A 14,595-nucleotide genomic window follows, 5' to 3' on the forward strand; every position below is an offset into this window, starting at 1 on the left:
GTGCTGGAAGATTTTAAAGTCACTTCGAAAATACAAAGTAGGATAATATCTCACATCATATACCAAGAAAAACTCCAAATGGAATAAATATTTAAATGTAAAGAAACAAGGCCATGAATACACTAGAGGAAGAAACAAGCAAATTCCTTTACAGCCTTGGAGTAGGGGCAAAGCTTTTCCAACTATGATTTAAAACACTTTAGAAGCCATCAAAAAAAAAGGACCAATAGAGTCAATTTATAAATACAAACTTCTTAACGTTTTTTTTTTTTCTGAGACAGAGTTTCACTCTTGTTGTCCAGGCTGGAGTGTAATGGCACAATCTCGGCTCACCGCAACCTCCGCCTCCCAGGTTCAAGCAATGTTCCTGCCTCAGCCTCCCTGGTAGCTGGGATTACAGGCATGCACCACCATGCCCAGCTAATTTTGTATTTTTAGTAGAGACGGGGTTTCTCCATGTTGGTCAGGCTGGTCTCGAACTCCCAAACTCAGGTGATCCACCCACCTCGGCCTCCCAAAGTGCTGGGATTACAGGCGTGAGCCACCGCGCCCGGCCTTAATGTTATTTTAAAAATAAACTCTGCATGGCAATAATCATGATAATAATGGGCAAAGTAAAAAATAAAAAGGAAAACCTAGCAAAATATTTGCAACTTGCGTTACATATTAAAGGCTCCAAGTAACTTCAGGAACTTGATAAAAACTTGATCAAACTGATTTTAAAATGTACCTCAAAAAAGAAAGAAATAGATCAAGATTCAAAAAATGAGCAAAGTATAGGATCAGGTAAGTTCACAGGAAAAGAAGTAAATACAAATGCTCCTTAAACACATGGAAGAATGATCAACTACATTAAGACATAATTTTTATCTAACTGACATACACCCCAAATCCTGAAAACACACTGTATCTGAAGCCGTATGATACTAGGCACTTTCCACATTGTTGTTGAGGATGCAGACTGATACAATCTGGTGATATTTACCAAAACAACACATGAATTTACCTTTTGACTCAGCAGTCCCTTATCTAGAAATTGATTCTATACATACACATTTCTAAATGACACAGCAGCATGTTTACAGCAGCAACAGTTTGCAAACAACTCAAGTATCCATTGATAAGGCTACAGAAATCAACAAGGGTATATCCACACAATATTACGAGTTGTCTAAAAGGAAAAAGTGTGGAAGCCCTTTACGTGGCAATATGGAAATTATGAAAATGTCTCCAAGATACACTGTAAGTGAGCAAAGCAGAGAACACAGTAGATATGCTCTTTTTTGTAAAGAAAGAACAAAAATAAGATATATACATCTATTTACTTATAATGAAGTGAAAAAACTCTGGAAGACTACAAGAATTTACTCAAAGTGGGAGAGGTATAGGGGGAGAGGAGAAGTTAAGGAGAAGCAGGGGTGAAATGAGACTTTTACATTGTATATAATCTTTTTTTTAAAATCTCATTTACTTTTCAACCTATTCTATAAAATAAAGCCGTTTTAAAAGATTTCAAGTTTTTGGATTCTTTCTATCATTTAAAATTAGACGTATACCAGACTAAAGAAATGATCTATGTTACCCAATGTTAAAACACTGGTAAGGATGTTTAAAACTCCTGTAATTAAACAGCATGGTACAGGTGCAAAAATCTCATAAACTGAACAAAACAAATAGCCCCAAAACAGCATATAAGAAACCAGTAGGCCGGTCGCGGTGGCTCACCCCTGTAATCCCAACACTTTGGGAGGCCGAGGTGGGTAGATCACAAAGTCAGGAGTTTGAGACCAGTCTGGGCAACATGGTGAAACCCCGTTTCTACTAAAAACACAAAAATTACCCAGACGTGGTGGTGGGCACCTGTAATCCCAGCTACTAAGGAGGCTGAGGCAGAAGAATCACTTGAACCCGGGAGGCGGAGGTTGCAGTGAGCTAAGATCGTGCCACTGCATTCCAGCCTGGGCAACAAGAGCGAGACTCTGTCACAAAAAAAAAAAAAGAAAGAATAAAAGAAAAAAAGAAATCAGCAAATCACTAAAATGGAAACAAAAACCAGGGAAAGAATGTTAGGACAACTGGTTAACTACTTTGAAAATCCACTCCATTTTGTTTTACCATGGAACAAAATAAATCTCAGATAAAAATGCCCTGAAATATTATATTACAAAAAGTAACAGAACATACAGGTCAGTATTTATTTGATTTCTAAAAGATGTCTAGAGTCTAAAAACAATCAGAAATTGCAAACAGGGAAAACATTTTGACTTAAAAAGATTCTGCATCTCAAAAATCAAACAAATACACTTAAGTAAAGTACAAGGATAACAGCATCAGAAGTAGAAAGCAAATACATTGTCAAACATCTGGCTCCAGTTCTTTGGTGCCATATATATTTGCAAAGTTTTCTTTTTTGTTCTTTTAACATTCCTCATCAGTTTTGAGAAAGAGACAAAATGTTTTTCATCTGAGTATTATTTCCTCTCTAGTGAGCTACTGATAGCAAAACCAATAGTACTGAAACTGTAAACACGGGTAGGACTAGCGATTACAGTCTCAGCAGAAAATTTCAGCCCATATGTAAATATTACGTAGAATTTGTTTATCTAATCTATATAAATGATTCCTCTTTTGGCTCTTTTGTTTTTAATCAAATAAAGTTAAGACTGCCTCACCAGCTTGCCACAAATGATTTATTTTTGCAATAACCACAGGGAAGAGTGAGTTTTGTTTTTTGACAGCCTAATTAATGTTAAGGTACATATGAAGTACAGGTTGAGTTATTCCTTATCTGAAATGCTCGGGACCAGAAGTGTTTTGAATTTCAGATTTTTTCAGATTCTAGAGTATCTGCATATACATACTGAGGTATCTTGGGGATGGGATCCAAGACTCAACACTGAAATTCACTTGTGTTTCATATACACCTCATACACATAGCCTGAAGGTAATTTCATACAGTATTTTAAATAACTGTGTGCATTACACGAAGTTGTGTTAAGTACTTATGTACAGAATTTTCTAGTTGCAGTGTCATGGCACTAAAAAAGTTTCATATTTTTCAATTAAGAAATGGGCAAATGATCTGAAGAGTCATTTCTCAAAGGAAAGCATACATGAAAAAATGCTCAGCATCACTAATCATCAGGGAAATGTGTATCAAAACCATAAGGAGGTATTTTCTTGTCTCAGAATGCCTATTCTATTCTCAAAAAAAATGCTGGTATGCTGGTGAGGATGCAGAGAAAAGGAAATTCGTATACACACTGATCTTGGGAATGTAAATTAGTATGACCACTACAGAAAATAGTATAAAGTTTCCTCAAAAACTAAAAAAAGAACTACCACATGATCCAGCAATCCCACTACTAGAGCCAAAGAAAAAGCCATCAGTATGTTAAAGAGATATCTGCCTCTCTTGTTTATTGCAGCATTATTCACATTAGCCAAGATATGAAATCAACTTAAGTGTCCATCAGATGAATGGATGAAGAAAATGTGGTGTATATATATAGAATGGAATACTGTTCAGCCATAAAAAGAACAAAATCCTGTCATTCACAGCAACACGGATGAGCCTAGAGGACAATATGTTTAGTGAAATAAGCAAGGCACAGAAAGATAAAGAACACACATTGTCACTCACACGTGGAAGTTAAAAAAGTTGATCTTACAGAAGTAGAGCGTAGAATAGTGGTTACCAGAGGCTAGGAAGGATTGAGGGAGAGGGATAGGGAGAGGTTGGTCAATGAATGCAAAATTACAGCTACAAAGAGGGAATAAATTCTAGCGTTCTATAGCACTGGTAGGGTGACTACAGTTAACAATAATTTATTGTATATTTTCAAATAGGGGACAGGATTCTGAATGTTCCCAAAACAAAGAAATGATCTATGTTTGAGATGATGGATATGTTAATCACCCTGATTTGATCATTATACATTGTATACATACATCAATATATCCCATTATACTTTACAACTATGTACAGTTATTACGTGTCAACTAAAAAGAAAAAAGTTTCAGATTTTAGATTTGGATTAGGGATCCCAATCCCAAATCCAAATGCTCTAAAATCTGAAACTTTTTCTTTTTTTTTTCTTTTTTTTTTTTTTTTTTGAGACGGAGTCTCGCTCTGTCGCCCAGGCTGGAGTGCAGTGGCCGGATCTTGGCTCACTGCAAGCTCCACCTCCCGGGTTTACGCTGTTCTCCCGCCTCAGCCTCCCGAGTAGCTGGGACTACAGGCGCCCGCCACCTCGCCCGGCTAGTTTTTTGTACTTCTTTTTAGTAGAGACGGGGTTTCACCGTGTTAGCCAGGATGGTCTCGATCTCCTGACCTCGTGATCCGCCCGTCTCGGCCTCCCAAAGTGCTGGGATTACAGGCGTGAGCCACCGCGCCCGGCCTGAAACTTTTTCTTGAATGCTCAACCTATATTCCATTCCAGGGAGGCAAAGGAACAGGCAAATAGTTGGCATATTTAACCCATTAGTAACTTGTTCCTATTTAAGTTTATTCACAGATGAATATATCCATATAGTCATATGATAGTTTTAATTCCTTAATAGAGTTAAGGAATCCAAGAAGGCCATCTAAAAAAATGAAAAGGAAAAATAATGACCATTAAACAACTCCCTGATTTTACAGCCAACCAAAGCAGGAAGTTACAGTTATTTGTAGTTCATGGCAGTGCACAGCCCCCTCTCCTGTACTGCAGTTACACCTTGTTCCTCTGGGCCTCAGGAATCTGCCCTGACTACCTCATGGCAAGCCATCACTATGGCACTGCCATTAGCACAAAAGGGTATTTACAGTCAGGTAAAGACACGTGGACAAGGCTACCATCCCTAAGATCAAAGAATCAATATTTAAAGCACAAAATGCTTTTGAATTTTTATGTGGGAAAAAGACATGGCAAATGAAACAGGATTAAAGGGCATCCTTTTTTAACATTATAAAATATTTAAATATATAGAAATGTAGAAAAATGGTACCACATATACCCACTCAACACTTTGCCATTTTGTTTCATTATTTAAGTTTATTAGCTAAGCCATTTTAAAGTTACACGATAGTTCACTTTCAAATCACTCAATGTGCATATCCACTACACCACTGTAACTAACAAATCTAAAATGACTCATCTCATACCTAATTAATTTTCTCCACCGTAATTCGAATTACCTGTGAATTATTTCTTTGTTCAGTTTGCCTTCCACCTCTAGAAAATGTCTGATTTTTTTCCATCCAAGGTTTTTTCTGAGTTGCCTGGCAAGTTACATTGGACCAATTTACACCACCTATAACAAACACAATTTTAAATTATAATTTACTTATAAAAGACAGGAAAACCTAAATTGACCTGACTTCATATACTGAAATTCAGTCACTAGAAATGCAATACTGAACATTTTTCTATACACCTTTTTTTTTTTTTGAGACGGAGTTTCGCTCTTCTTTACCAGGCTGGAGTGCAGTGGCGAGATCTTAGCTCACTGCAACCTCCGCCTCCTGGGTTCAAGCAATTCTCCAGCCTTAGCCTCCCAAGTAGCTGGGATTACAGCCGCTCACCACCAAGTCCAGCTAATTTTTTTGTATTTTTAGTAGAGACGGGGTTTCATCATGTTGGCCAGACTGGTCTCGAACTCCTGACCTTAGGTGATCCACCTGCCTCGGCCTCCCAAAGTGCTGTGATTACAGGCGTGAGCCACCTTACCCAGCCCTATAAACTTGTAAGTAGTACTACAGTTCTTAGTAATACAAGTGTCCTCTTACAGAATATCTCCAGCTGGCATTTTCTCAAGCTGATCAGCAAAACTGTACTTCCAAATTACCTTGAATCTCTGCAAGATTTCTGTTTTGTTTGCAATATCAGCACGCCTCATGCTTAAAAGGAAAACTTGATAATGGACAAAGTAGAAAGTATAGCAAAAACACAATGCAGAAAATAAGTACCTGCACACATAGATGATTCCACATGCTAAAAAAAGAAACAAAAAGACAATTATACTCTACTTGAGAACCAACATTATGTACTTTGCTAAATGTTTTATAATTTAGTGTGAAGCATGCATATCACAGTATTATCATACTTATTCATAAATGAACATTTTTATTAATAAAATACAAAATACACTTGTAACTATCCTATTACTGTAGTAATTGTTAATGAAAACAGATACTTAAGCTTTAGCAGAGGATGCAAAATAATAATACTGATATCAATGACCAATAAAGAAATCAAGACGATGCCACATACATTCATGGTCCCAGAATCAGGATTTCTCACAGCCCCTGCTGCAGGCTGGTTGTTGCTGTGTTTGGGACTGCAGTAACCACTGTCACTGTCAATGTCAGCTTCACTAGCCCCCTGCTCACTAGAAGATTCAGCAGTGGGGTGGGATGCTCTTCTTCTCCTGCCCTTGGACTTCCAGAGCATTGTGGCAGTAGTCTCTGAGAGAGACTTGTTAGCGATATCTGATGGGAAATCTACAAAGGCAAGGAAAGCGTGACAATTCTTTGTGATGAGCAAATTGATAAATTCTCATTAAATCATCATTAAGATTGTAAGAAAATAGATACCAAACTTCATAAATGAAGAAATAGGTGACAACTTTTTGAAAAGTTCATTAAAAGGTAAGATGTTCCTGGTAAGTTGGTTAATGTTTTTTGTTTTTCTTGAGGCAGGGTCTCAGTCTGTTTCCCAGGCTGAAGGGCAGTGGCACAATTTTGGCTCACTGCAACCTCTGCCTCCCAGGCTCAAGCAATCCTTCGATCTCAGCCTCCCAAGTAGCTGGGACTACAGGCATGCACCACCACCACACCGGGGTTATTTTTTGTAGAGACAGGGTTTTGCAGGGTTTTGCCATGTTGCCCAGGCTGGTCTCAAACTCCTGAGCTCAAGCGATCCACCCGACGTGACCTCCCAAAATGCTGGGATTACAGGCATGAGCTACCTCACCCAGCCTGTATGTTTTTATTATGAAGACAGACTAAAATATGTCACTAAAATACTAAAATCACCATCAACCATTTAGGAAAGAGAACGTCATCAATCTTTTGAAGGTTGCTGTGTGTTCCCCTCCACTACTATACCATTTTCTTAGCCCAGAGCTTACCATCTATTCTGAATTCTGTGCATATCATTCCTTCACTTTTCTTTATAGATTTACCATGGATTTCTGTATTTCTAAAACCTAAATCATATAATTTTCCAGTTTTCAACTTTATTTTAAAACACCACTTTGCCCATGTGACTTCTCACCCCTGCCACACCTCAACACTGGCTTTGAGATTGTGGTGCATGTGTTATAATTCATTAATGCCACTGGAATCTAGAATGCCTTTACATGAATATACCTCAGTGTACTTATCCTTTGTACTACTGATGAGACACCTGAGTTGTTTCGGAGTTTTGCTACTAAGAACACTATTACTGTTGACACTGATACACAGACACATGAATGTGCATACATGCATATGTAAGTTTCTCTACGGTAAATACTGCCAGAACTTAGGGGATGAACATATCCAACTTTACTCGATGCCCAATCATTTTCAAAGGTACTTAATAGACAGTTATACTCCAACAATAGTATATTCACCCAATGATCCATATATTCATTAAATACTTTACATTATCATCCAGACTGTACCTAATCTGTTGGGTATAAAATGGTGGCTCATTGTGGATTTTAATTAGTATTTCCTGCTTAATAATGAGGCTGATCTTTTTTTTTTTCTTTTTTGCTTTTAGCCACAAGTGTTTTCCCTTCTGTGAAATTTTTATTAATATTACTTTTGAATTATCTGACTTCTGCCATTTTTCTGAGTTGTATTTCTTATTTCACAAATTATAATTGCAGCAAGACATTCCAAAAAACAAAAAACCAGACTTTCTTTGAACAAATTACAAGTTTTCCTTTTTCCACATTTCTGCCCATTCATAATTTTTATACAACACTGATTTAATTTTGAGTTGTACTCTGCTTAATATGACGTCATGTTATGACAAGTCTTCATAATTATAAGATGACTCCTTATTATTCCACTGAGCGGGTGTCCTGTACTTAGTGTCCAAGCAGGACTTGTTACCTGCTACTAGTGGACACTATGAAAGCTTCAGTACTTTTGCTGCACTGCGGCAAAATGCACCTTTAATCAAATAGCCTCCACTCTTTCTAGGGGGAGGCTCCATTTGGACACATTCATAGGAATGAGATGGCTGGGTCCAAAGAAAAATTCCTATATTCCTGCAAAATTGTTTAGCCTACCAGCACAGTGTTCCATGGGCCCCAAGGACAGGGTGGGATCATTCTCTTATCGATTCATGTTAATTCTTTATACATCTCATGCTAATCCTTTGTCAGTTACATACATGGTAAAAGTCTTTTCCAAGTTGGGGCCTATTCTTTCACTTACTTTTAATAAACAGAAATTCTTAATTTTAGAAACAGTTCCCTCCCTGCAGTCATAAAGTTATCTGCCTATATTTTCTTCTATCATTGGGCTTCCCTACGTCCTTAATCAATCTGAAATAGATTTGCATGGGGCACAAATCGGCAACGCTCTTTCTGTCATCTTCCATATACACGTGTTTTCATACACATGTGGGGTCTGTTTCTAGGCTCTCTGTTCTGTTTGACTTTTGTATACTGCATCGACAAAATAAATCTATAGGAATTAAGACGGCTTTATAAGTTTCCATATCTAGAGGAAAAGTTCTTTTCCAGGGATGTCTTGGGTCTTCTGAGACCACTGTTCCTTTATTTTAGAATTAGTTTATCAAGCTTCCCCAAAATTACTTTGAACATGATATTTAGGTTTTTCTTAATGTCCCATAATAAAGACCTATCGCTTTCTTTTTTATTTTTCTTTCAAGACAGAGTCTTGCTTGGTTGCCAGGCTGGAATGCAGTGATGCAATCTCAGCTCACTGCAACCTCCGCCTCCCAGGTTCAAGTGATTCTCCTACCTCAGTCTCCCAAGTAGCTGGACTACAGGCACCTGCCACCAAACAGAGCTGATTTTTGTATTTTTTACTAGAGATGGGGTTTCACCATATTGGCCAGGGTGGTCTTGAACTCCTGGCTTCAAGTGATCTGTCTGCCTCGGCCTTCCAAAATGCTGGGATTACAGGTGTGAGCCACCACACCCAGCCTAGTCTTACTATTTTCTGCCTACACATCCCATACGTCTTCTCTAAGATTTCCAGAAACTCTCTTTTTCAGTGTTATTGTTAATGACATCTTTTTTTTAAATTTTGTGGGTGGCAAACTGAAATGCAATTAACTTTTGTATATTATATTAGATCCAGCCATCTTATTATAAACTCTTTTTAAATAATGAGCTTGTGTTCAAATGTAAAAATTTGTTACAAATGGAAAGACATTCCTAATAAACTATAATATTTAATTTGATCTCTGCTTGATACCAATTAATCCTCAGAAATTAAAAACTTAACTGAAGAATAAAAATACTGATAGAATTACAATCCTTGAACTTGAAAACTAAAAATAAAAATACTAATAGGATGTACAATATGCAATATTCTATCCAAATTCACCTTTATCTTTTCATTTTCTAATTCCTATGCCTCAGAGTGTCTTTGTGGTTAAAATAACAAGCAACATAAAGAAGGATATTTTAAAGCCTTCCCAGGGTTAAAAGCACATAGCAACGGGTCACTATGACTAAAGACAACCAAACCAGAAAACTTTGTAATATATTACATTGTGATTCTTTTCCATAGCCACTCCAAGTATTTGTCAGTCTGTTAATCTCAAAGATGCATGCCTTTATGCTTTAACCACACAATCACTGTACTATCAGCAAGACTTTTTAAACTGATTTTCAGATCCTTTCTCTGCTCCTAATAGATCTAAGCAACCGTAAAAAGATAAATAGATCTCCAAAAGAAAAGGTATAACCTAAGTGAAAAAAGCATAAGCCATCTTATTCATTTCAACTCAGACCTCATTTGAATGGAGGCTGTACAGAGATAGAAAAGCTAATTATGACTTTGAATGGATCTTGGTCTTGGATCATGAACAAAGACTGTTTACTAGTGTCACTGACTATGGATGAGAGGAGATAAACATCTACTCTACATATAATAAACTGAGATCAAGGATACAAAGCGAAATTTCATAATATAAACTGTAAAAAATAGCACATTGTAAGAATATTAATTCTTGTCTATTACCAGGTGAAAGCTTTTTTATTTAATGCCTGTACAGTCCTCTAAAAATGTTTGACAAAATGATATTTGACTAGTTCAAAATTTGTACTTAACAGGATATAAATGACATACATAGGTTTGGTTCAGATCTACGCCAAAATATGCCATAGAAAATTTGCTAAGTTCTTTCTATGAAGATGTATAGGATATTAGGATTTTTTTTTTTTTTTTTTTTTTTGAGATGGAGTCTGGCTCTGTCGCCTGGGCTAGAGTGCAGTGGCCGGATCTCAGCTCACTGCAAGCTCCGCCCCCCGGGTTTACGCCATTCTCCTGCCTCAGCCTCCCGAGTAGCTAGGACTACAGGCGCCCGCCACCTCGCCCGGCTAGTTTTTTGTATTTTTTAGTAGAGACGGGGTTTCACCGTGTTCGCCAGGATGGTCTCGATCTCCTGACCTCATGATCCACCCGTCTCGGCCTCCCAAAGTGCTGGGATTACAGGCTTGAGCCACCGCGCCCGGCCTAGGATGTTTTATAAAGGGTTTTAATCTAGTTATAAAAACATGTACAATTTTAATTTCAACCAAAATGAGTTCCTCAAATTTCTATAGTATCTGCAAAATTCCATCTCTGGTTTCTGAACTACATTATTACAAAAGGAAAAGGACACCTTAAACCCGCCCAAAATTGTACACAAGGCCAGCAAGCAAATTGAAAGAACATTAAGGACACAGATTGCTTTATCCTTCCTAGAGAATTTCACAAAGTGGCAGGACAAAAGAAAGGATGAAAGTCTACAATTCTGACAAGTGGTACAGACCACAATTACAAAGTGACAAATGAAAAAAGATCAAAATCAGTGATGCACATGTAAGAACCTTTGCCTTACCAGTTTGCTGTGAAGCATCTACCAGAAGCACAATTTTTGATCGACTATCGGGACCTGCTGCACTTGTTTCTTTCTGAGTAGCTACATTTTTCACCAGCGGCCTTTTGCTTTTTATATGCTGTTGTAAAAGTTGTTGCTGATTTAAAAAAAACAAAAAACACACAACTATTCAATGTACTAAACATTATAAAATACACATCTATTACAAAATACAGCTAAGTATATGTTCAAAATTCTTGGCTTCCATGGGGCAATAGTATTAGGGTTTCATGAAATACCTGCAGCAAAGCATAATAGGCTAAACAATGTATTATACACACATTTATACACTTTTTCAAATAACAACATAAGTATGATTAATAAATGAATTCATTTTTAACTGCTACTTGTATTTTTTATGTTCTCAGTCAAAAAGTAATTAATAGCAAGGGTATAATAATGTCATATAAGGGGTATAATAATGTCATATAAGTATGATTAATAAATGAATTCATTTTTAACTGCTACTTGTATTTTTTATTTTCTCAGTCAAAAAGTAATTAACAGCAGGGGTATAATAATGTCATATAAGGGGTTGTAAATTTCTTTAAAAAGGTAACTTATTGCAAAGTAAATTTTAGTTTCAGAAAAGCAATGACATGAAAAATGATTTCTGCTTCAGAATTTAAAAAGAAAATATAAAAAAGTTGATCCTGTCAGGGCACAGTGGTTCATACCCATTATCCCAAACTCCTGGGCTCCTAGGCTGGAAGATCACTTGAGGTCAGAAGTTTGGGACCAGCCTGGGCAACATACAGACCCCCGATCGCTACCAAAAAAAAAAAAAAAAAAAAAAAAAAAAAAAAAAAGACATCAGTAGTCTCAGCTACCCAGGAAGCTGAGGCAGAAGGATCACTTGAGCCCAGGAGTTTGAGATTACAGTAAGCAATGATGGCTCCACTGTACTCCAGCCTGGCCGACAGAGCGAGACCTTGTCAATCAATCAATCAATATTAAAAAACTGATCTCTTCCTTTACTTTTAAAAATATAAGTATTCATCACTTCATAGCAACTTACACAATAGAACTCTAAATTTAACTTCTTGAACTTCCTAAACTGACGTGCTGGGAATGTATCCTGAGAAATCATGTTCCTTCAACATCTGGAAATTTTATACTACTATCTTATTTCCAACACTTTTTTTTTTTTTCATTCTGAGTTCCCAAAAGGATATTCCTTGACCAAGAATGTTTCCATGAACAAAAACTAAAAGCTTTTGAAAGCAATCTCTGCTGCTTGTATTTCAATTTTTAGAAATTATACGAGGAGGCAGTAGACTTCACTGAAGAAATTGGGCTAATGGAATCTAGGGAAAGCATCAACTCCTTGATGATGTACTCGTAAGATATGTCTAAGATGTACCTCTTCTATCAGCTAAAAAGTGCTAACTTAGAAACATGTTCCTTCTTCCCATTAGCTTTGACAATAAGGCTTCAACTGTAAAATAGCCTTTTAAGTTAAAAAGTTAACTAAAATTAAATCTTAATTCTCTTGTGAGTCTAAGCCTTCATTTCTTTTTCTTTTTTTTTTTTTTTTACTTAGTCAAAAGGTTGGTACTGAATAACTGGTTTCACATATTTATCTTTCATTTTCTTCAGTCCTAGGAGACCCTTATTCATATAAAAGTAAAGCATCTCTTAAATAATAAACTGCTATTCCTACTAAAAATTCACAGATTAAAAACAATAAAGTTGAAGGGATCTAATGAATCACAAATGTTCTTTTCCATAATGTCTCCTGCTAACTTTTGAATATAGCTTTTGGGGTTTGTTTTTTTTTTTGAGACAGGGTATCACTCTGTCACCTAGGCTGGAGTGCAGTGGTGCTATCTCAGCTCACTGCAGTCTTGACCTCCTGGGCTCAATTGATCTTCCCACCTCAGCCTCCCAAGTAGCTGGAGCTACAGGCATGCACTAACATGCCCAGTTAATTTTTGTATTTTTGTTAGAGATGGGGTTTCACCATGTTGCCCAGACTGGTCTCAAACTCCTGGGCTCAAGCGACTAGCCTGCCTTGACCTCCCAAAGTGCTGGGATTATAGGTATGCGCCACTGCACCTGGCCAATTGAAATATCTTGAAATGAATTAGCCATTCAACACAGCTAGCACAAGATCCACACTAATCACTTATGAAGGCTGGTGTCACCATGCAATTTTTATCCCTAAATTAATTTGTAAATATTTCTGCCTTATGTTATGTAAAACTCTCTAAAGGGGACATGAAAATGATTATCAATCACACCACGATTAAGAATGAGGAATAAACAACACAAAGAAAATTATTTTAAGAATTACATACCCTTTACCATTTCACAATAGGAACAGTATGTTTTATAACAAATTCAGCATTAACAGTCAATCAACCCAAGTAGCAACTTACTTATACTAATATAAGTAATATCAAATTTAAAAGCCAATCAAGACCAGACACTTACTTTTGGGACCACTGATCCTCTGTTACTGTTTCTGTTTCGATGACTGGACAATGGGAAGACCTGTCCAAGCTGACTTGGACGCTCAGTGCATTCTGTGGTGATAGCATTTACAGTATTTGCAGCTTGAAAGGTGTTGGAGTAAGGTGTAGGAAAAGGATGATAGAAACCCATAACCTGGGCACATGGTGCTGGCATCAGCTGATAATATGTATACTCTGTAGAAACAGGTGGCTGAGCAGATATAATGGGGTAGGCAAAGTATGGTCCAGTAGGGTTTGGATTGGGTTGCTGCCATCGTATATCATTGTTATATAAAGGAAACTGTCTGTAAAACCAATCAAAGAAGAACAAATCTACTGACAAGTCTAAAAAATCCACTAAAGCAAAATCTCTTATACTAATAGAAGACAAAACAGTACAGAACAGTGGCTTTGTGATAATTTTGGGAAAGGAGACAAAACTTTCATCATCTTATACATTTTTTTGCTACAGAGATCATTATGTACATGTAGTAACAATGTAAACAACAGTATAAACGAACCCAACCTGATGGTTTTACAGTATTCCACGTACCAGTATAGTTTGTAACTCTGCCTTCAACTTCCTCAAGATATTTCTGCCTAAAAGTTAAACACCTAGCTACTGGATCTACCAACAATGGCAGTCCAAAGTTCCCATTCAAGGTAAACAACTGTGACAGCCTTCTGTAAAGAACAGAGTAAAGTGACCATTGTGTAAGGTGACCGTTACATAGGGTGATTTAATTCCTCTACCTCTCATTCTTCAGCTCAATCCCAGAGCCTACTCCTCCTCCTCTCATACTCCCCTAATCACTTGGCCAAGTCCAGCTCTTTTCCTGGCTCCCCTCCTGGCAATAGAAGCAGGCTGTGGGTCCAAGGGAAAGAAGAGAAGAGGCAAATCTGTTCACGGACATCTTCAGCGGTGGAGCTGCTTCTAGTGTAGTTCATATAAAACACTAGCAAAATTCTTCCTATCGCAGCAGCCCCTCACCAAATCAATACAGGGTCCTAGGGAGTAGGGAGCTGAAGCATAGAGCTTT

At 37.2% G+C, this 14,595-nt stretch overlaps 1 protein-coding gene across 3 annotated transcripts in view; it reads right to left on the reverse strand.

Moving 5' to 3' along the window:
* The window catches only part of SECISBP2L (SECIS binding protein 2 like), a 98,445-nt gene that overhangs the window by 34,199 nt on the left and 49,651 nt on the right, over window positions 1–14,595 (reverse strand). For all 3 annotated transcript variants that reach the window (XM_005559502.4, XM_065547916.1, XM_005559501.3), the window contains exons 3-7: window positions 13,536–13,860; window positions 11,061–11,196; window positions 6,255–6,484; window positions 5,951–5,975; window positions 5,180–5,295 (exon numbers count right to left, since the gene is read on the reverse strand). In XM_005559502.4, coding sequence (XP_005559559.1) covers window positions 5,180–5,295; window positions 5,951–5,975; window positions 6,255–6,484; window positions 11,061–11,196; window positions 13,536–13,860 — 832 coding nt within the window. The remainder of the gene's footprint in view (window positions 1–5,179; window positions 5,296–5,950; window positions 5,976–6,254; window positions 6,485–11,060; window positions 11,197–13,535; window positions 13,861–14,595) is intronic.

This window comes from Macaca fascicularis, chromosome 7 (genome assembly GCF_037993035.2).
Source record: "Macaca fascicularis isolate 582-1 chromosome 7, T2T-MFA8v1.1".
In the NCBI taxonomy this organism is placed as follows: Eukaryota; Metazoa; Chordata; class Mammalia; order Primates; family Cercopithecidae; genus Macaca; species Macaca fascicularis.